General features: G+C 39.3%; 1 protein-coding gene across 1 annotated transcript; it reads left to right on the forward strand.

The window, feature by feature from the left end:
* The first annotated feature begins 2288 nt into the window (after positions 1-2288).
* Positions 2289-21855, forward strand: STEAP4 (STEAP4 metalloreductase). Its single transcript, XM_040075472.1, has 5 exons — positions 2289-2397; positions 17518-17973; positions 19330-19857; positions 20421-20585; positions 21586-21855. Exons 2-5 carry the CDS (start codon positions 17518-17520, stop codon positions 21853-21855), a joined length of 1419 nt encoding a protein of 472 aa, XP_039931406.1. The 5' UTR covers positions 2289-2397.
* The last annotated feature ends 768 nt before the right edge of the window (positions 21856-22623 follow it).

Below are 22623 nucleotides of genomic sequence, written 5' to 3' on the forward strand. Positions count from 1 at the left end.
ACATCTGCCTTGAAATCCTCCATGGATGATTTACTTTAAGGTCTGAAATGTCTAAATAATTCCTCCTGTTTCTCATTTTCTTCAATAATTACATATGAGATGATCATGACAGTGCTCTCAAGAAGCTACAGTAGATACATATTTCTCTTTATAATTCAGCACCCAAACACTTTTGGCAAACACAAACTGCTGAATATTTTCTGGCGATTTTCTTGGGTTTGTGCCCAACTTTTTTCCAAGTATGTTATTATTTGTTTTACATGGTATTTACAATGTTGTTTGTCCACCTTCAGCCCAGAAGCACAGTTTCTTTCCATGGTTGCTCTGGACAGTATTTTTTCATCAAATCTAAATGTCATCTGTTTAAATCTTACTAATATGAAAGGTTTGCAAATTTATCATTATTTTCCTCAGGTGCTAAATGCAGCCTAAATACACATCTGAGAAAACAGTGCAGATCACAAAGGTTTCAAAAAGTTTTTAAAAAACCTCTTTTATTTTTGCTAATACGGACACCCACCAGGAGCCCTGTGTCAGACCTGTTTTGTTTCTTCAGGCCAATCAATTGACAAACAAGGAGCTTTATTCATCCTTCCTATAACTACAAGAACCATTTTGTCTGTTCTTCCAGTCGTTCCAGAGGAATAAGTATATCTATCTCCTCTTTAGAGCAATGCTTTGCAATGTGAAGGGATCACAAAGGTGTGCAAAATGTTGGACAACTCAATGCTTTCCTCTGGTTTTTGAGTATTCACAAGGTATTTATCCACTGCAAAACTGCTTCAAATTATTTTCAGGGTTTTTTGCTCATGTTATTACACAGGAACTCAATGTTTAGATCAACTTGATGCACTAAATTGCATAGCACTTGCCCTTTTCCCCATCTATTATGAATTTGTGCATTTATTTCTCATATATCTTCTGTGGGCTTAGCCTTGTGCTTTTAAACTTGGCAAGTCAACTGTCTTCCTCTCCATTCCCTTTAATTTAAGTGTAAAACACAATTCTTGGCAGCATCTTCGTATAAGGGTCACCTGAAAATGAATACTACACTGGGAATCCCCAGACACATCCACTGCCTCAGTGGACATTCCGAGCCAGGTCATACATTTTGCACATGCCAGGTGCATCTCGCTGAATCTTCTAAGCTTTTTCAAAGTGACATCACCTTTTTCAGTTCCTGGATGCCTTCCAGTGGTTCAGGCCTTGCACTGGCTTGTGCTTTTTATCACAGTGTACAAGTGGCACAGGCTATTCCTGTTCTAAATCTCAAATATGACCTGATCTCTTCTCCAGAACTCAAGCTCTCAAATATCCTTTCTTCAGCCCTAGTGCAGTCACAGATTGTTCTGAAAGAAACTTCTTACTGTCCTTTCTTTCTGTTTTTGGAAATTACATCTGTGTTTTATATATTCTATGATTCTTTCTTAGTATGTTTTTCTAATTAGTTTCCAGTAAATGTCCCAAAGTCAAGATTGTGTAAAAATATATTTCTTTTACTATCTTCCTCTTTAATGTCAGACATTGCTTGCTAGCCTAGAGTGTGATATTATTTAAATCCCCCTCAAGTCATTTATCAAACTTACAAAATTTCAGTGCTACTGGGAGTCTCTTAGCCCCTTGCTCTTATCTGGATTATGATCTAGTTCAATGATGCTCAAGCCATCTGTTTTGAATTACATCCCATTTCAAACAGATACATAACATCACAAAATTTGCATCTACACAGTGGCTTATCCCTAAAAGACTCATTTCTCAACACTTACCCATCACAGACTCTGGCACCACAGGTTAGCTGCACTTACCAAGGCTATCCAGAGAATTTCAGAGATCAGCTTCTTTCAACGATCCCCACGCCAAATTCCTTTCAACCCCATGTGGCAATCTTACCGTCCTTACCTACAAGTGGAATGGCACAGGAGAGCCAAGACACAAAAAAGCAGCTTTCCTTCCAGAAAAATATTTGCTGCTGTGCTTCTACAACATTTCTGGCTTACGAAATTCTAGTTAGTCTTACAAGAGCGGGGAAAGGCTACCAAAGCTCAACTCTGGCCAATAGCCAAGGGGCAAATCAGTGCCAGCATGACAAAAACAACAACAGCTTCACCTCAGCTGTAAATACAAGGGCTGGGACTTTCCCTGAGACTTTGACGGGAAGTTCTTTCATCCTGCACAGACTGAAAAGGCTTGCAACATCCCCTCAGATATTCCTACCCTGTACACTCACCCTGGTTTCCACTAGATAAATACCAGCTGGGCTGTCAGGGTTTCTGTGTCTGCTCCAGGCAGCAGGACCTCTCTGCAGCTCCTGAGGTCTCCTTTGGTCCATGTACAGCATCTCACCAGCTGAGAAAGCATTGGCTTGCTTAGGGGGACTGCATCAGGTTGAGTGCACAGGTAAGTTTTACACAGATGACACAGGTTTCTCTCATTTCTGCAGGTGAGAATGGGGAACAAAATGGCTAAAGTGTCAACCTGAGAAGTTTAGATGGGCTTGAAATTAAATTTTTAAGTCTCTCGATGAAATTTTAGCCCAGCCTTTCTCTCTGCTAGACAAAAACCACAAAGCCAGGCCATGTCTCCTGGGGGTTTTTTTCACATTATGCAACCTATTTGTAACTAAGAGCTGATATAAGGAAGCACTGAGAAATACAGAGGTAATTTTATCTGTTAAGTCAGAACAAACCAGAACTTCAGATTTGTCAATTAATACTGCATACATAGCAGATAACAAGCTTATTTAATCTTCCAGAGGTTCTTTGTTTTAGTTAAAGTGAAGAAAACTTCTGCACAAAAGGGGTTTGTGTCTGTAGGGTTTAAAAAATGAAGCTAGAAAGTATATCTTCTTTCCTATGCCAGAGCCAAAATATTGGTTTGAATTTTAGCAGCAAGAGCAGGGTGTTGTTTTACCCCAATTTATAAGTTATCACTAATAAAAGCTGGAGCTAATGATTCTTTGCTCTTCTGGATTCATATGTGGATTTCAAGTTATTTCTTCCCATTCAAGCAGCATACCAATTTTAATCCTGTTTAATATTTTATAAGCAAGGGGCTTCAATGCTGCAGAAAGAAATGGATTTTTCTTAAATATTGTCTTATACCAGCTCCACATTATTAATTCAGAGAACATCTGCAGCTGTCAGAACTGTTCTTCAGCTTTGATATACAAAAATTTCATATCCTCTCTAAATCTGTAACACAAACTGTCACTCAGACTGTAGGCTAATTTTTTTAACTCTGTTAAGACTTCATAAAATGATATAATTAGTGGAAGATGAAAATTCTATTTTAGAAGTGGTCTTTCTGAAGAGCCTAGATTTGTTAATAACAATGATTTAGACTAGCACGAAGTAGAACTGTAACTACATGCAAAATTATTGCAATAGTCATTGGGAAATCAACCATCACTGTGTTTTCTTCCTCCATATTGGAATTTTCTCATAAAAATATATTGAGCACTTTTCATATTTGTACATTTTTAGGCAGATGGTATTTTTTTTTAGTTACTTCTAGTTACAGGCAGAAATTATAATCAGATGAGGGGTCTACTTTGTGCTGAGAAATTATTAACAAAGTGTGTATCCTACACTAATAGTTGGCCTCAAAGCAGGAGCTCACTTGGGAATGAATCCGCTTCCCTCCACCATGTATCACTCCATGTCTCACGTTGCAGAGTAGCTGAGGACATGCAATCTTGGCTGCTCATGGGTGAAACAAAACAATCTCCCAGCTAATTGCAATTAAGCTCACAGGACCAGACCAGAGCTACTCCAAAGCCAAAACCTCATCACTGTGGGCATTGGGTGCTCTCTATAAACCCAGTCTCTCAAAAATACAGACTGCAAATGAGGCGTTCAGGCAGAGTAATTAAAATCTACATATTTTAAGGTCTCTTCACTGCTCCCCAGTCTATTTTTGTTTAAACCTCTTTATCTGGTAACTTCAAGATTTGAGCCAACATTTCTTCCTTTCTCATCTTGGTTGCTGAACTAGCAGAGTGGAACTGCAACATTTCCAGTATCTTTATTTCTGTGAGACATTCTATAGGCATTGGTATTTTGACTTTATTTTTATTCCATTCAGATTTCAATTGTATATTGACTCTGGGGTTCAAAAGCTGGGTTTTGGGAAGAAAAGGTAGGGATACATATTTAAACATAACCTTTGCATGCTTATTGTAGTTTAAATGTGGTGAGCTTTTTGTCACTGCACGCTCTAAAACAAAATACTGGGGAGTTTTCCCCCTTTTGACATCACCGTTTAGAACCAGATAATGTCTTCTTTTTTAAAATTTCTCCAACATGTACTCCCCTTAGTGAGAGCACTGTCAATAAAATACTCATTTAATTCACTCACTAGACGTTTGTAGGCAAGGCTGTGAGAAATGGGTGGATCTGCAAGGATGGCTTGCATTCCCAAATGTCCTCATGAGCCCTTCCTGGGCTCCCAACAGCTCTCTCCTGGTGGATCTCTGCCTGGTGGATCTGCAAACATTGCTTGAACTCCCAAATGTCCTCATGAGCCCTTTCTGGGCTCCCAGCAGCTCTCTCCTCCCAGCTGCAGAGGTCTGGGCAGGGCGCTGGAACTGTGCCAGGCAGCAGCTCAGGTAAGCACTGGTGCTTCCTGGAAACAGGGAACAGCTGCCAGCAAAAGCTTCATTAGAGGACTGACAAAGCTTCCTCCCAGCTTCACAGGGACTACTGAGTACAGCCCTGGATGCTCATTTGCAAAGGTGCCTTGCAGCTTTTTCGTTTACTTTACTAAACTGAGGCGGTGCCGTCTCTCCTGGTGGGATTACCAGAGAAACACCCCAACTTTGGTGGTGGCACTGCGCTGGAGTCCACCTGGCTTAGGACTGCTCTTCCAACGCTTGGCGGAGCTGCATGGTTCGTTGCACTGGCAGAGCAACACAGACCAGCCTGGTTCAGCAGCAAGGCTTGGTCTAACCTTCCACTGGGACATGCAGTTCCCATGACTATCTTTGGAAAACATGAGGAAAATTCCGGAGTGAGGACAGGTTCTTAGCTATGGAGGATTTCCTTACATGTGCTTTTCCCAAGCAGAGCAGCCTCACCAGGACAAATAAGAATGTACAGAAAAAACACTTCCATAAACAGCATGATATCCCTAAAAAATGAGAGTATTAATAAATTTGATTCGAGTTCTGAAACCTGAACTGTTCCAGAGCTTCATACAACTTGGCATTTCAAAGGTGTTTAATTATAATAATCTGCTACAAACTGCTTGATCAATGGTGAAAAGGCTTAGCCATCCAATTCAGACAAGTTACTGCACCTGAGGATTGGGATCAAAGTGTTTTACTGCTGCCAGTCCCCTTTAGTGATGCCAACTATGTGAGCATGTTTCTGGAGGCTTCTAGATAAACAAGCCTTAAGAGCTAATAAATTAAGTGGAGAAGTTGATTGCCAAAGAGCAAAAACACTTTCTGGCATCATTAAAGCAGAGGATAGTTTGACAAATGATTTCTCTGGGGTGGTCCCATGCTACGATGACTGTGAGAGCAGGAAATATGCAAAAAGACACGAGTGCTCACAACAAGTGGATAATTATGCAATAATCATAATAGCATAAAATGGTAATTCAATAAAGACAATGAGTTTATTCAGAAAATTCAGTTCCTTATTTTGTATTGCATTTCCTTGCTAGAGCTGCAAGAGAGGGTCACCCTGCAGGAGGGAATTATTTTGTCCAATTAGACAATTACAAAAGCAGCATGACACTTTGTTTTGTACCTCCTGGCACCTTCTTCTTTGCTCTTCAGCTAACTTTAGTAAAAAGCTTTTCATTTGTCTCTGTTGCAAACATCCACTTTTTCCTTCACTCCTTTTTTTGCTTATTGTACGTACAGTCTTGACATGTAGAACCAAGAGTGACTCCTGCCTCAACCCCAGATATTTCACAAGGGTAGGAACAGTCTCTTGACTGAGACCCAGGAGCAAGTAGAAGACAGAAATCAGGGTGAGTTCTCTCTGAAGGCCACAGCCTGTGTGTAAGAGGGCGCAGGCAGCAGGGATCTGTAAGAGATGTTTTGTAAGGTTTCCTGTCCCCCATGCAGTAGCACAGGATAATTCTGGCTGCCCTGTAAGCAACTTGGGGGCAGTGCTGTGCCCCAAGAGCAGTGCCTCAAGGCAGTACTCTGGCAGAGAGGTGTCATTGGTACCAACATCTGGGCTGGGAGAGGAGCTAATGACTCACTGCTGTGCACACCCATCCCTGCTTGCCAGGCAGGATTTACCAGCAGCAGCTTGGGCATCTGCAAAACCTGGGCTGAACTCAAAGGAGGCTTTGGCAAAAAAAAAAAAATTTAAAAAACAACAACAACAAAATTATCACAAACCCTAGATCTTTCTTTTTTCTCACCATTGGTGCTGCCCTGAACAACTCTGTCAGTTTTTTACTAATTCCATCACTGGCATTTTTTCATCTATTTTAAAAGCATGTTTCTAAATTCAGGCTTCTCAGCAATTAACTTTCAAAGCCTGTAACTTAAGGTTGTTGCTTAAAGAGTTTTGAAGTCAGTGGCTCAGTAAGAAAGGGAACTTCTTCCATCTTGAGAAGAACTTAAAAGATTGCCTGACAAGAATTACTCTTTATTTAAAAATGCAGTAGCATATAAAAATATATATCTCACTGCCTTTCTTTTTGTTTTGTTTTGGGGGAGGGGGGTGGTGTTAGTTATTTGGGGGGTTTTTTTGAGGAATAATTTCTTCTGAGAATATCAGGGCTCATTTTGTCCTGGAGGCAGGCATGTCTCTGCAGATGCCACTCAAATTCAGTAGAGTGAGAGAGGAAAATGTTCAAGTCCACATAAAATAAAGAAAGGAAACCAAAAGGAGCAGGTAAATATAGTTAGTACACTTTACATCAAGTGAGTAAGGGAACTGATGAACTTATCCACTGTCTTGGATTGTCCAGTCATATCTTTAAACATAGATCAATGAACTTTCTGTAAAATCTGCTTGGCCCCATTCCAGAAATGTTGCAAACCCACATTTATTTGTTTTGGCAAGAAAACATCATGCTCTCTTTCCTTAAATCTTTCATCATATTCTCACTTCTCAGATTTCTAAGAGCATAAGGCAGTCAAGAACATTGTTGCTGCAGCGAAAACCTTGTCTTTTCTTTTGTGAAAGGTGCAACAAAGCAACTGGGCTTCATTTCCCCACTTGTGTAACCCAGTTCAAAAGCAAGAGAACTGCAAATCAAGAATTCATTAGTGTAAATGGGAAGAGAGTCAGGCTTTTCATGCTCTCCTAGAGCTCATAATAAATATGTGGCATGAACTTTTACATTTTTAGTGTTCAGAAGGTCTGGGTTTGGTAGGTTGCTGGTGTAATTTCAGCTTATTCCAGTCTCACTGCACGGCACTGATGGCTGTCAGTAAAAGCCTCCCAAGTAACATCTCCTGCCTTGTTCTCCATTACTTTCAAGACACCACAATGACATTGGGTCAAAACTGCTTCACTCACTCGTTTCCTTCTCTTTTGGTGGTACAGACATGCATTTGGGTGTGTGTACTTCACAAATTTTAGGGTGTCCATTACTTTAGCTTGTTTTCTGCAGGAAGTGAGAAATCCTCTCACTCATGCAGAGGTACGTGTCTCACGTGTGTTCCTCAATCACTTTTTTAGTGATGATTTCAAACAAATATTCCAGGAGGGCAGAGTGCTCGCTTCTCATGTTGCATGAAAGAGGGCAGCTGAAGACCCCACAGAAGAGACCTGGAAAATGAAAGAGTATAATATGACTATATACATTTGAAATACCTAAAATCCCCTAGAAGAAATGTTATAGGAGTCATCTCCTGTGATTAGAAACAGTTTCAATCAGTGCCTGTAATCAGCCAAGAAACACAAACCCCTAGGAAGCCAGGCTTCATTATTTCTAGTGTTATTTCTCTGTGAGATGCAGCTACTTGTTACTGTCTCTAAATGGCAGGTAAAAGGGGCTCAAGAGAATAGCTTCACAGTGAGGGAACGACTCGACAGGAATCCAAGAGGTGCCTGGTGGATCTGCAAGCATGGCTTTCAAGGCCTCAGAACATCTCCTGGGCCAGCTGGGATAAACCCAGTGCCCCTGCACTGTAGGCAGGTCTCTCTCTCCCTCACACTTGCTCAGCTTTACGTGTTTTAAGAAATATTTTCATTCTTCTTGCAGTCGAATAGGCTGGATTAAAGTTTATTACCTACAAACCTCAAAATAGAACAACAGCCCTGAAGAGACTGAAGAAATTACTCAAGTTATAGCTGTGTATTATGTATCTATGGGAGCACCTGCAGGTGGTGAGATTTCCAGCCCTCTCAGTATTTTGCTATGATTTAGACAACATTAAGCACATCCATTTAGGACTATATTTTATCTGTTTGAAGAGCCTCCTGGCAGTTTTAGTGTACTCCTGATAAAAAGCGATGAGGTGGGAAATGCAATGTCCTCCATAGGAGGATTTATTGTCTCAAAAAAAAAAAACCAAAAAAAAAGTATCAGCTTTGTCAAAACTTGGAGCCCAGGATTTTCTGCTGAGAACAGCAGACACTCAATTTGATTGAAAGAAAATTCATGACTAATTTTTTGTAATAGTTTTTTTGAGCTATTCTTCTGTTTTCCTTTGTGTTTAAGTACTGGATTAATCATGGGACCGTAGTTTAGCCACATGCTTTTTAGCTTTAGGTGTATCTAGAAACAGAAAATGCAATTTGTAATTTAGGGCAGATTTGGTTCCACAGCTGTCAGCTTATAATAAACAGTATTTTTTATAGAGTGTGTTCTTCCTCTCTCTGTGGGAATAGTAAAATGAAATTTTAAGTAAATGGGATTGCCTCAGAGTAGCATACCTGTCTTTCTGGGGAGGATTTCTAAATCTCATTTCACCTGTTTTCCACATTACAACAGCATTACTGTATATAAGCATGTATTAAATACTTCATAAATTATTCCAAATATGCAGTACTACTTATTCAAGCAATAAAGTAATAATTTCTCTCTTTTTGTACTATATTTAATGCCCTGCCATGTGTAATTTTACTGTATTATGGTATTTTTATCTAATATACACCTTTTTATCATAGATTACAAGATAAAGCAGAAGTCTTATTTACAAAAAATCCCTTGCAGCTGGGGATGACTTCTGTTTGCCAGTACATGCAATATACATTTAAGACAATAATGAGAATTAACTCTATTTGAGAAAGGAAGTGTTTAACTTTGGAGAACTTGACAGTATGGAAAACTAAGAATTATCAGAGAAAAAGTATAAATCCAAAAAAACATATGTACCCATTTACTTATTTGGTTCAGGTTCACCATGCCCACCCACAGGTGCGTAGAATTTAAAGGAAACAATGAGAAACGGAGGCCCAATACTTAAAAAAATAAAGTAAGTAAATAAAAAAGTAATCCTGCCCATGTCCACTGCCTTTGGCACGTTTGGTCATAGGCAGTGCCCCTTATTGCCACCAGCACAAGTACACGCCATTGGGATGGTGTCAAAGCACTGTGGTTACCAGGCATGCTCAACCATAATTGAGAAGAATGGATGTTTATCAGTGAGGGAGGGATTAGGTGTGCAGGAGGCATCAGGAGAGCAAACCTGACTGAACCTGCTTGGTCTGTTCAAAGATATATGAGGAAGGTCTGCAGGACATGAGACAAGAGTTTATTTTCACCATTTCAACACTAAATACCAACTCAAGATCAGCTCGCTGTAGCCCAACAAAATTGAAATGAATAATAACATCAAGTCCAACAGTGTTCAGGGCTTGCTCTCTGTAGTGGTGGTGGACTCTTTTCAAAATGTTTTGGAAGAGAATGCTCTGAACCTCTGTTATTGAAATGAGTTGTCATGTGCTCAGCCCTGCCTGAGTTGTTCAAACTATGTAAGTGAGGTCCTGAATCCATGTAAGGAGCTGGATGCTTCCAGGTGTTTCCTGACTAGAGAGACACAGAATTTTGACTGACAAAAGCCTCTAGTAGAAGCTTGAGGACTTATCTATGTGGATGCTGTGTGAGAAAGCTCAGCTGATTTTTGCTGTAATGAAAACAAAAGATACAGAAGCCAAAAACCAAAACAAAACAAAAATAAAAACAAACCACACAAACAAACAAACAAAAATCCAGCTAAATCCTACGTATTAAAAGAGCAGTGTGGTTATGGTGTGATGTAAGAAGTCATGTGGGTATTTTAAAATGAGGGCATAGTCTGAACCCAAACTGCTTGTCCCAGATGTCCCAGATTCACTGCTGTACAAGCGGAGTTAAACATCACAGGTTAGTGAACCCAAGAGAAGAATTAACTTCTCCATGCAGCAAGGTACAATTAGAGTTCATCTGTGCAATGAACCAATTTAATAAGCTCCCAGCTGTCAATCCAAGTGTTTCTCCATCATTATAGAAGAATAACCCTTTTGAAATATGGAAAAACAAGGTTTTTCTGGTCAGGTGAACTTAGAAGACAGATTCCATACCCATATTCTACTACAAAGAATTGCTGGAATATGCAATCAATACTGTTGTCATGACTTCTGTGTAACCCTATATGAATTCACACATACGAATCTACACTCAGCATGCTATATAATGAGCAAGATGTATTATGTCAGGACTTTTATTTGCCTCCTACAGAATGCTGTACTGGAGCAATGGCAAGCTGCTCCAGAAAGGCCATTCCCATCCCTAACACTCTCTATTATTTGCATAGAGTAACAGAATCCTTGCTGTTATTTACATGGAAAGAGAAGTAAAAATAATTTGTTTACATAAAAAGAAGGCCTTTGACACATCATTTTTATAGTGAAAATCCTATAATATTTGTTGTGTATCCCAATGTCCACCTTTGGGATTAAATTTTTTTACTATGACCTTGAAAAAATAACTACATTTAAAAAAAGGAGAAATATACGTGGACCAGTGTTGTATATCCCAGCACTAGTTCCCATAGTATGCAACACCATGACCTACCATAACCTACTTATAAAACTTTCTTTTACACGGCAACAGGTCAAATTTCTTTGGCTTTTTCTCTTCTCATAGTCCTTATATCCTGCTTTGTCCTCTAAACTTTTGCCCTGAATCAAGAGATAAAAGAATATAATCTCAGTAGAAGATTGTGGAAAAAGAGGGGGAAATGCAGAAGTTCTGTGTCGAGCCATCACAGGCGACCGAGAAACATCAGGTGCTCAAAAATGGATTTGTTCCCCTAGCAGAATAACAAGCAGGGTATACTTGATTCTGAGGGTGGGAAGGTGATGTTACATGAGAAGTACAATTTGTGAAGAAAATGAGGTCAGGAAATTGGCAGCTGCTTAAGGAAACTCTGTTAAAAGCAGAGACAAAAAGATTGTAATGCAGAGAAAGGACTGCCATAAGAGAGCCACGTGGCTGGAGCTGTCAGTTCTTCCAAACTTCAAATTCAAATAATACACATAACCCAAAATCTATGGACAAGCACAGAATCGTGCCAATATGTTGATATGATTTGAAAAGCCACAGCACAAAAAGAAATATAATTAGTAAGGTACATATAGAATAACAAAAATTTTCTTGTAAAAACATAAACTGTTAAAGAAAAATCAAGGAGAAGAGAACTGATCCACCACTCAACTGAGGGAAATTAATGACTAATGACTCCAAGAAAGCCATCTTTGTAATGGGTATTTTGCTTTTGTTCACTGGAAGGGTCAACCATGACAGAAGAGTTTACATCAGTAGCAAAGAGCTGGAAATACTTGCTAAATGATAAAAGAATGAGATTAGGCAGTGCTTATGTGAGTTAAATGACCTGAGATCAGTGAGGCTGATGGAATTCATCCCACACCATTCAGGTGATAACTGAAGGATTTCCATGGTTGTAAATTACTATGTAAGAATTGTGTGGAACAGGTAAAGTTTTGAAAGACTGGAAAGGTAATAACAGCTACCTTTAAATGTAAGAATAAAAAGGAGGTGCAGAACTATGGCCCTTTTAAATAATCCATTTAAATACAATTCTAAAACAAATAGAGGAAGCAAACAGAAAATAAGAAAGAAACAGATGATAGGCACATGGATTAATCAAGAATAAGTCCTTCCAAACCAATCCCATTATTTCTTATAAAAGGATAACAGGTCTTGTGAATCACAGAAATTATACAACTTGACATGAGCAAATTTTTTAGTATGGTAAATGATAGAAAAGAATTTCAAAAGCAAACTAAAAAAATGCAGTTTAGTTTAAACTAATACAAGGTAGGGTTCTGTGGAACTAGCAAAAGAAACATTTTTCAGTCTTTCAGTTAACCATTGTCAAAATAGAACACTGCATTTACTGCACATATACAAGGGGTTTCTCCTGGCAAAACTCCTATTCCATTCATTAAATGGCATAGATACTGGAATAGATACTACTCATTAAAGCTGACAATCTGACAAAGTTGAAAATGGCTGCAAGCAAGTTAGAGGACAGCCTGGAAGTCAGAATGATCTTGACAAATTGAAGCTACAGTTTGAAAAAATATGGTACTATTCAAGGGGGACAAGTGCACAGTACAGCTCTGAGTCAGAAAACACTACAGAAATCAAGGATGGAGCAAGTAGCGTGGGAGAAGTCCAGTTAAAGGACTGGGCGTAAGAGGATGCATTTGCATTGGTATTTCAGTTCTGCTCAGATGTAGAAGCAGATCACCACATTTCAAGCTTTGCTTTACGCTTCAGAGTTATCTTGGAACATATGGAACTAGATTTCTTACCACAAAAGGTGAGCCAGAAGATGTGTTTTAGGTGGACCCAAATGCATTCAGCTGCTAGTGAGCACACAGGCTGCAGTGCTAGATCGTAGTTAGTCTAAGGTGGAAATCTGACACACGGATGGTGTGTAAATCATGAACTCAGCACCAGGTGTTGCACTCCACATCTTGGTCCCTGTTGCCACACACCCCTTGTTAAAGCACTCATCACCTTAATGCATCACAAGCTGACTATTGAACCGGCTTCACTGTGAATGAGACAAATGTGACAGCAGGATTACTTGTGGACTGTGAGGCAACTAAAGAAATCCTTTTCTATCTGGTAAGATCTCTGTGACAACACTGCAGTCAGCACCAGACTTTTAATTAACAGCTGGAGTAGTTTAGCCTAGAAAGATCAGAAGAAAGCCATGAGAAAGACCACCACTCTCAGAAACACAAGTTGCAGGAAAGGGACTGTTTTATCTCTAGAGAAAAGGGTGAATGGTAACAGCTTTCATGTCCAACAAAGGCTGCTGCAAAGAGAAGGGGAGTAAATTGACAGCTTTGACAGCTGTGTCTACTGTGGGGGAGGCAATATAGATTGCTCACAAAAATTTGCCTAATAAAATGGCTGAGAAAGCAGTAAGCAAGGAGCTTCAGCATCCACAACACAGGAAGGTCTCACAAACAGGTTAGAACAAGCATCTGCCAGACTTGGTTTAAACACAGTTCATTCTGCCTTAGAAAGGACCTCCTGAGACCACAACCAGAGCCATTTGCTTTGTTCCTTTTCTAAATGTAAATTACATTTAAATAGTAAATGTAATACATTTTTTACATTTAATAGTAAAATTACTATTTCCTGCTCTTTTCATCTTGTCTTTCTAACTTCTGAATCATTCCACTGATCTTCCATCTGCATTTCATGTTCCATCTTTCTGATATTTCCAGTATCCATCCCATCTCCTCCGTTTCGCTTTTGGCATTGTACTTCATCTGTGGTATTGCTTCTACTGGGATATTCCTTCTTTTTCCCATGTACAAAGCAATGGGCCTGTCTTAATTCAATTTCATACATACATAATCAAGTATTTCCATATAACTGCTTACCTAACATTGTACCTTCCCCATTGTTCACTCCCCCTTAGTGTTTATGCAATGGAGAAAAATTAGTGTTGCAGGTGACTTCTTTTTTTCTTTCAGCATCTTCTTTTACCTTAACTGACCAAGAAAACTGAGAGATTACCACCATTTTCCTTAAAATAAAATAACCCAGTGTAGAAGAATATGGCAACAATGCAGAGGAGAAAAGACACAGTTAATTATTTCAGAAGCCTACACAGATTTTCTTTCAAATAACAAAAGGCATTACCAGCGCTCAAATGTTAGAGAGATGGATATAAGGAAAAATATTACGTATGAACACAAATCTCTATGGCTTTTTCTCGGATAATATACAGCTACATATGTAAAAGAACAGTTAATGATTACTGCATGTTTCTCTGCTGATATTTCTGCTTTCTTCTGGGGCTTTGAGAACACCCAGCATAACCCATGGGCATGGAGCACAGCTCCACTGCCACCAGCTGCTGAGTGACAGCCCAGTGTCAGCCTTTGGGCTGAGCTCCCAGTTAACAAAAACCTCGTGCCCCTTGTGATATATTTCTGCTTCCCATATTTCCTGCTGATACACCACATTAGAACACCTCGTTCTATAGAAAATTACTACCTTCTTAGATTCCAGCTACTGCTGTCATGAATCTGGGAGTCCAATTTCCTTCTTTTGACTTTACAACCACACAGCTGCCATAAGATGCTGCATTTTCTTCAAACACACACAGCAGTGCCAGGATGTGTCTATGCACTCTCAATATGCTCATATCCTACTGCCTGAAGTAACCTCCAGACATTCACTGCCAAGCCTACAACCTTCTTTTAGTTCAGTTAGAGCCACCTGACACACAGACATGTTGAAAGGAAGAAAAAGAAGGATTCTATAGAGAAAATTAACTTAATTACTGTATTTTTTAGAAGAAGGCATGGTCCAGAAGACCCAGAATTTAAAAGTAAATTTGCCTTGTCTTACACGTGATTTTCAGAAATAACGGATGCACTATCAGTTTTACAATATAATTAATTTGTTAAAGAGTTCATTGGTGAATAGTTTATTTCTAATATATAATGTGTGTTTTCATAACAGCTATGGGCATCCTTATCTCTTACAAATAAAAGGTGAATTCTGCACAATTTATTCAAGCAAATTATCTCTCTTGTTAAAAATGGTATTAAGCTATATTAGACCACAAATACTAAAGAAAACCTTACCTGTCTTCAGCTTTCTATGCCTTGTACATTCCCTTTACATCTTAGATAGCACTTCAGGAGACCATATTTTGAAAAAAACCCCCATTTCTTCCATTATTTTTTCTTTTTATCTCCCTCTTTTTTTTCCTTCTCTGGCAAAACAAGTTCAGTGCTTACTAGTAAATGAGGTGTTCAGTATAAATGAACAATGGAAGTAATTTATAGACTTATTTCTCACTTATGGATTCATTAAATATGTTTATAAGCCCAAACAAAACATAACTTGACTGATCGACCAAATATAACACTTGATATCATCCATGTGAGTTTTGGTTTTTTCCAGCCCTAGTTTGGAGAGGAGAATGAATTGCACAGTTCACTCAGCAACAACATGAGGATTCCTTGAGGACAAATACAGATGTTTTTAACTGGATGACTGCATGTTACAAATAAGTTTTACTTTTTATTTTAGATAGCAGAGCACTTTGTTAAAACCTAAAATTAGAGAAAGAGAGTTGAATCTTATTAGGTAGTGAGTGACCATTTATTAATATTTCATAAGCAACCCTTCTGTTATTTTTGAAATACGTACTATCCCCAGAAAGGAATTTCATAGCTTTAGTCATATTAGAGCCTCCTGGGACATTAATAGAGCCCTCAGAAAATGATCTTCAAATATGTGAAAGGACTTAGCAATTTTATGCACGTGTCAGAGCACACAAATATGCAAGACACATTCACATGGGTCCCTTTGAGGATCTATTTTCATGCTCAGTGTACTACTTGCGAAAGTACATGGAGTCCAGCTGCAGAGAGCCAGGGTTAACACCCTGCTGCACTGCAAAGCCTCCTGTGGGACCTGTCTGAGCCACACAGATCCTCCAGCACTCAGGTGGTGAGCCCCTCTCTGCCTGAATCCTCGCCTGCCCTAATGACCAGAAGCAACTGCCTTGGCACCTCTCTAAAGCGGCGCTCCCACAGCTCAGTGCAAGAATGCAGCTGGGCAGGCACTGATATCAGCTGAGGGCTCCATAACTACATACAGAAGTAGTCCAAGGCAAAATCTTCACATGTGATTCTCAGAATAGGAATTTATGTGTCTATTTTGCTAGCAAAGGTTGCACGCTACAGCACAGGACACAGCTGTTTGCATCCTTGACTCATAGCTCTTATCCCTAAGTCATGGCAGGTAGGGGGGAGCTGAGACTTGATTTTTTTTCATTTACCAAACAAATGCAAGTTTTGGGTCAAATAATTTAAAATCATGTTAGATTTTTAAAAAGCCAAAATTGTTCTGGCTAGATGAAAACACAAAAGAAAGTGAAGAACATCATCTCAGTGTTTTTAAAAAGCATTCTGAATGGTGCTTCACAGGAGAATGTAAGCAAAAGGTTCATAAACAAGAGCAAAGTTGTTTTGGTTCTAGCTAACCATTTCAAGCATTTCTTTACCACAGATTTTAAAACCTGTTATTCCCACAGCACTAATTAGGACAGTTAGCTATGAGGGAGTAAAAGACTTGAATTGGGGCTCCTGCAAATTAAATTGCTGCTCTAAGTACCAAATTGATGGACAGCCCAAGAGATGAGTCAGACAGGTCTGTCTCATAGATGGACCCTGAGACCGGGGTCTCCCGTTGGATGTCTTAGGTTTTCTGCTCTGAGTTCACCTTTTGTTAAGGGAGGACAGCATGTGGACCTACTGCAAGACCTATGGAACAAACCTTTTTGATTCTGTATTTGTATCATGGGTCTCACTCCGCAAGTACAGAGCGAACACACTTGCAATTGCATCGATAATACATTAAAGACTTTGAAGTTGCCAGGTACAGTGATAAAGGAAGAAAGATAAAACCTCAAAGAGAATTTTACTATGAGTAATATATAAATATCAAAAATCTATTTTCAACATGAAATATTCAAGTCCACTGTCCAAATGCTTCATGGAACATTCTTCAGGAAATTGAAGAGCAATAATAAAACAAACTGGCACTGACTACTTGCATTAAGGAAATACTGAGAACAACAGATAGGTTTATAGGTACCTTTTATAATAACCCTTCACCAAGTATTTTGAAAAAGACCTTCCAAGTTCTAATCTGATTAGAAACAGACTCCTCCTCAATGCTTTTCTATAGCATAAGTAAGCAGCAATTACTCTGAGAAGTGTGCTACCCTTGCTCCTGTGTCTTTTCCTCCTATTTTCTCCTTGAGAGAGGAAAACTGAAACAGTTCAGTTGGATGCTAAAATCCATAAAATGGATGGAAAAGAGAGTGCTGTAAGAGATGGAGGACTGAATATTCAGAATGATTTTTAAAAAACTGTACATAAATCTTCTGAGAGTATGTATTGAGAAGAATGTGCAGGAATCATATTAAAGGAGAATAAGAGGCTAAGATGTCTATTTTGTACATCCAGAGTAAGCACAAACCTTTTATTTTCAAGAGATTGATGTTTTGCTTGGCTCATTCTGATTACTTGTTTTGTTTAACAGATGAACAAAAATTCTTCTGACATAATGGCTTTGGCTCCTAACACTCCTAACAGAAGAGGGACAGTGTGCATATTTGGAACTGGAGATTTTGGACGAGCTCTGGGGCAGAAGATGATTCAGTCTGGCTACTCCGTGGTGTATGGAAGCCGAAGCACCCAGGTATCCAATCTGATTCCCAAGGATGCAGAGGTGTTGGGCCACACAGAGGCAGCGCAGAAAGCTGCCATCATCATTATAGCAATCCAGAGGCAGCATTACAACTTTCTCACACCACTAGCAGAAGTTCTCCGTGGAAAAGTCTTGGTGGACATAAGCAACAACTTGAAATTAAACCAGTATCCTGAATCCAACGCAGAGCACCTGGCTCAGCTGCTGCCGGGCAGTAAGGTTGTGAAAGCCTTCAACACCGTGTCAGCCTGGGCCTTGCAGTCAGGCACGCTGGATGCAAGCCGGCAGGTAAGGCTGGGCAACAGGGATTGCCTCTGCACAGAGTTACACAAGGGCGTGGCTTCTTGTCAGCTACACAAAACACACTGGAATTAGGCAGAGATGGTATTTTGACTATTATCTCCCATTTCAAACTAAAAGTGAGCTAAAATTTACTTTGATTTTTTTAATGGCATGACAAGGAATATAAATAGCTTGCCTCTGAACTCAGAAAGGCGTTTTGAGACACTAGAGAAGCAAGAGAAGAAAGACAGCAAAGCTACAAGAGAGACAACGGATCAGGATGGTTACATCAAGTGTTCATCAGAGTTGTAAAGTTAAACAAAAATGAGATAGGAAGAATTTTCAAAGCAAGAATAAAATTAAGAAAGCAAAACAAGGGAAGCAAGGGATATGACGGAATAATGAGTATGGCAAAAGAGGTATGCTGAAAAGTGAATAAATTACTAAAGGTTTTTTTTAAATCATCACCACCTAAGTTTAACACATCAATGTGTGCAAACTGTTTTAACCAGCTCCTCAGCCACAGGCCAACAAGCACAGAGTTGGCCATAGGAAGCAATGCCACAGATTACTTGAAGACAAATAATTTATTATGGCCCTGTTTTCTGCCACTTCAAAAGACAGTGCTCTCTCAACACATGAAATCATCCATCTACTCAAACCATTGCTAACTTTGCTCTCCACGGCTAAGATGAATGGTTTTGGCTAGAGACCCAAGGGATTCCAAGCCTAGGTACTATAAGCCCTCACGATCTCAGCAAGAGCAGAAATTGCCCCCTTTCTCCTAGTTCCAAAAGGATTATTGTCTTACACACTCACAGAAAAGATTGCCTCTTCACTGCTTTACTAGACCTGGAAAGAATTAATATTTACTTTTGTGACAGGGAAATCATATTTTAAAGATCTCTGTCCTCACTTCCCTGGAGTATTTATGGACCACTATAGCAGCAACTGAAAATTTTGCTCTTACTTACTGCTGTTGAAAATTTTGCTTCGATTAATCCTATAAAATCTTGTGCTTACAAACTACTTGCAGATCTTCAGAAAAGTGTGTCAAGTCTTCTACTCAAAACATATACTAAGCCTGTTATGCCTTGTTCTTTCCAGATATAAAATTTTGCCACTTGAAACAATCTTCTTCCTTTAAGTAAAAAATCATATTCAAAGTTCTTTGACTTGTTTGCCAAAAGTACCTATAGGCTATTTTTTTTTTTGCCTATATTAATTGAGGTCAGCAGTAAGCCAATTAAGCAAAGAAGCAGCCTAGGAAGCTTGTGCTCACTGTCCATATCCAGGCAGATGGCACTAGAGAAGTCACAAAAATATGTTAAAAAATGGACTTCTGTTTGTTTTTGTCCGCAGGTGTTTGTCTGTGGAGATGATGTGGAAGCTAAAGAGATGGTCATGAATATTGTTCGCGCACTGGGTCTCAATCCACTAGATAAGGGATCCCTCTTGGCTGCTCAGGAAATAGAAAATTACCCTCTGCAACTCTTTCCAATGTGGAAGTTTCCCATCTTTTTGTCCCTTGGCCTAGCTGCATTCTTCTTCTTCTATTGTTTGGCTCTTGATGTAATTTACACTTACATTTATGAAAACAATAACTTTTCATTTTTTATTGCAATTACCATTCCAAATCGGATCTGTCCTGTAATGGCACTCATCCTTCTTGCCTTGGTTTATCTTCCTGGTATATTTGCTGCAATTATTCAGTTATACAGAGGTACCAAATACCGCCGTTTTCCAGACTGGCTGGACAAATGGATGCTGTGTAGGAAACAACTTGGATTAATAGCCTTGGCATTTGCTTCCCTGCACGTTGTGTTCACTCTTGTTACCCCAATGCGTGCCTTCGTAAGTTGGAGAGCCAGCAAAGGAATCATCACCCAGGTAAGTTCTGTTCTGTGCTCTAAGTCTTCCTTTCTTCTGGCCCTATTAAAATACTATCATCTATCTTGAGCTTCAGAAATCCATGTGGACAGTGCAATGTTCTTTAAAACAGAGTAATATTCATAGCTTGTGTTTCTTTTTAGACATTGATATAGCTACATTTTGTTGATATAATGTTGAGCTGAGGAGATTTCTGGCCTCTGTCTTCCTCCTGATAGTTGACATATTAACAAAATAATCAGGGAAAATGTAAACACTATTTCTTCATATACCTTCAAGAATAGAATATATTATGACTTTCTGATCTCACTTAACAAAGAATCACATATCTCTCTTCAACAGGTCTACAGAAGAGTAAAATATGTACCTCAATTACAGTTACATGGAATGTAAATGTAATTTAATTCCTCTCCTGCTTTTTGAGCAGGCGTTCAGAGTAAATCTCTGATGACCAGAGAGTTAATGTATAACACTCATTTCCTACTTACCTGTAAGGAAACTTTTTCTACTTACTGGTGCTAAAACTGCTATCACTAAAATACACCTGGTCTTCTTTTCTTCAGGCACTGAACAATAAAACAGAACCACTTGACCACACTAATGCCTGGATTAGTGACTCTTATTTGGCTTTGGGAATTTTAGGATATTTTTTATTTGTTCTTCTGGGAATAACTTCCTTGCCTTCAGTCAGCAACAATGTCAACTGGCGAGAATTTCGATTTGTTCAGGTAAGAATACCATCTCTAGAAAACCTTCTTCTAAAAAAGCCTCCTTCCCTGATCAACAGTGGTCATGGGCAGGTTTACTGGAGACTTATGGCTTTCCTACATTAGTATCTCAAAATGTGATCTGTGCATTATCCACCATCACACAGTGAAAAAATGCATCTACATGGCCATAGAGCTATAAAACCCCACAACTTCTCTGATGGCTGCTTATGGTACAACAGCATTAACATGAGAAACCTGGGATGATGTGAGCTCCTAAATGAGAAAGAGAAAGCTGACTTCGACATCCAATTCCACAATTGTACTAAGTCACAAAATAGTGTAGACATTTTATTGGGGTAATTTTTTTGGTTCACAAGATAATTCAGTTAAAAGGGATCTGAAAATTACTTTATAACTCACATCTTCTCCATGCCAAGCATCTAAAGAGAATCTGCAATTTCTGCAGACTGTAAAAACTGCTGTGACTATAAATGGGCTGCCCTTGGTAACACTATAATCTCAGCTCTCCATTTGGAAGAAGTTTGGTGCAAGCTGCCGTGCCTCTGCAGGAGCTGCGCTGGAGGGGAGGGGAGGCAGGAGAAGGGGAAATTACTATCAATGAATGTTTTATCAAGGCAAAAAACTTGCACAGTATGATACTTCTGGATGGATTAGCACTAGAGCATAAAAAAATCTTGGATCTCTCTACTGAATGTCAGCATTTTCTCTGCTTTTTCACAAATATGACAGCCATTAGGCAGTACATGTGAGCTAGGAAATATTATAAGGGTTATTGATGGAGGGAAAAAACCAAACCAATTAATCTATATCCATTTTAATTGGGTTTTTTTTTATTAATAAGAAAATTTATGTTATATAAAACAGTTTGATTTCACCAGTCCCCAAGTTGGTACATGCCACAAATCTTCCTGTGTCCTTAAATTTGCATTTGTTCTCGTTTAATTTACTATTTTAACCTCCATTTCTTTCCTCCTTTTTTTCCTTCCTTGTTCTTTAGTCCAAACTGGGATTTCTGGCACTGACTTTGTGCACTGCACACACACTGGTTTATGGTGGAAAATGGTTCCTGAGCCCATCAGCATACAAATGGTATCTTCCAAACATCTACATCCTCTCCCTCATTGTTCCATGTGTTGTACTGGCTGTCAAATTTGTGCTGATATTTCCTTGTGTAGACAAACCTCTCACACAAATTCGGCAGGGCTGGGAGAGAAATCCTAAATACTCCAAACAGTCAAATTACATTATCAACAAGTCTGCTGTATAATTAGACTAAATTGTATTATTAAAAAAAAATATTATGAGGGCATATCAAAATGAAGTCTTAAAGCCTACTCTGTCTGGAGAAGGAGAGAAAAAGTGATAACTTGGCCAGGCTCTGTAGAAAACAAAGTCACCCCAATGACAATCTCTAAATACAAATGAGGCCATTGAGTTTCTGCAGCCCAGGCATGCTTTCACACAGGAGCAGACGCTCTCTTTTGCTTTGTTTATTTCCCCTTGCCTATTTACCCTCTATCTTAAGAAGGGTATGTGAGAAGTAGGTGGTGTTCCATGTCCCTCTTCTGTTGTTCTGAACTTCTCCAGAGCTGGGCAGAACGAAAGAAACTTTGGTGTTAGACAGTGTTTGCTCCTCTTTCTAATCCTGCCCATCAGGACTCAGCTCTATATGCACCTACACATATCCACAGAGATCCATATGCACACCTGCGTGAGTTTCCACACATTTCCCTTTCTAACCCCAGAAGACACCAGCACCAACAGAACAGGTGTACGATGGATGCTAGCTAAGGAACAGAGCTTCACCTCCTAGAACTGTTTATCCTGCATTAATATCTGATCCAAGGAGAGCTATGTTGATGCCTCAGTTGAGTAAGATTTGTTTGGTTTGTGTACAGGAGCCCTGATGTTCAAAGTGTGTGGGTCAAGGACTGCTGAATCTTTGCTTGTACTGCTCTACCAGAAATCTAGGGACAAGGGGAAGGAGCAGAGATCAAAATGACAGAGATGTGAGAAGTGCTTACAAGCCTCAGCT

Source organism: Hirundo rustica, chromosome 1, assembly GCF_015227805.2.
Source record: "Hirundo rustica isolate bHirRus1 chromosome 1, bHirRus1.pri.v3, whole genome shotgun sequence".
Lineage (NCBI taxonomy): Eukaryota > Metazoa > Chordata > Aves > Passeriformes > Hirundinidae > Hirundo > Hirundo rustica.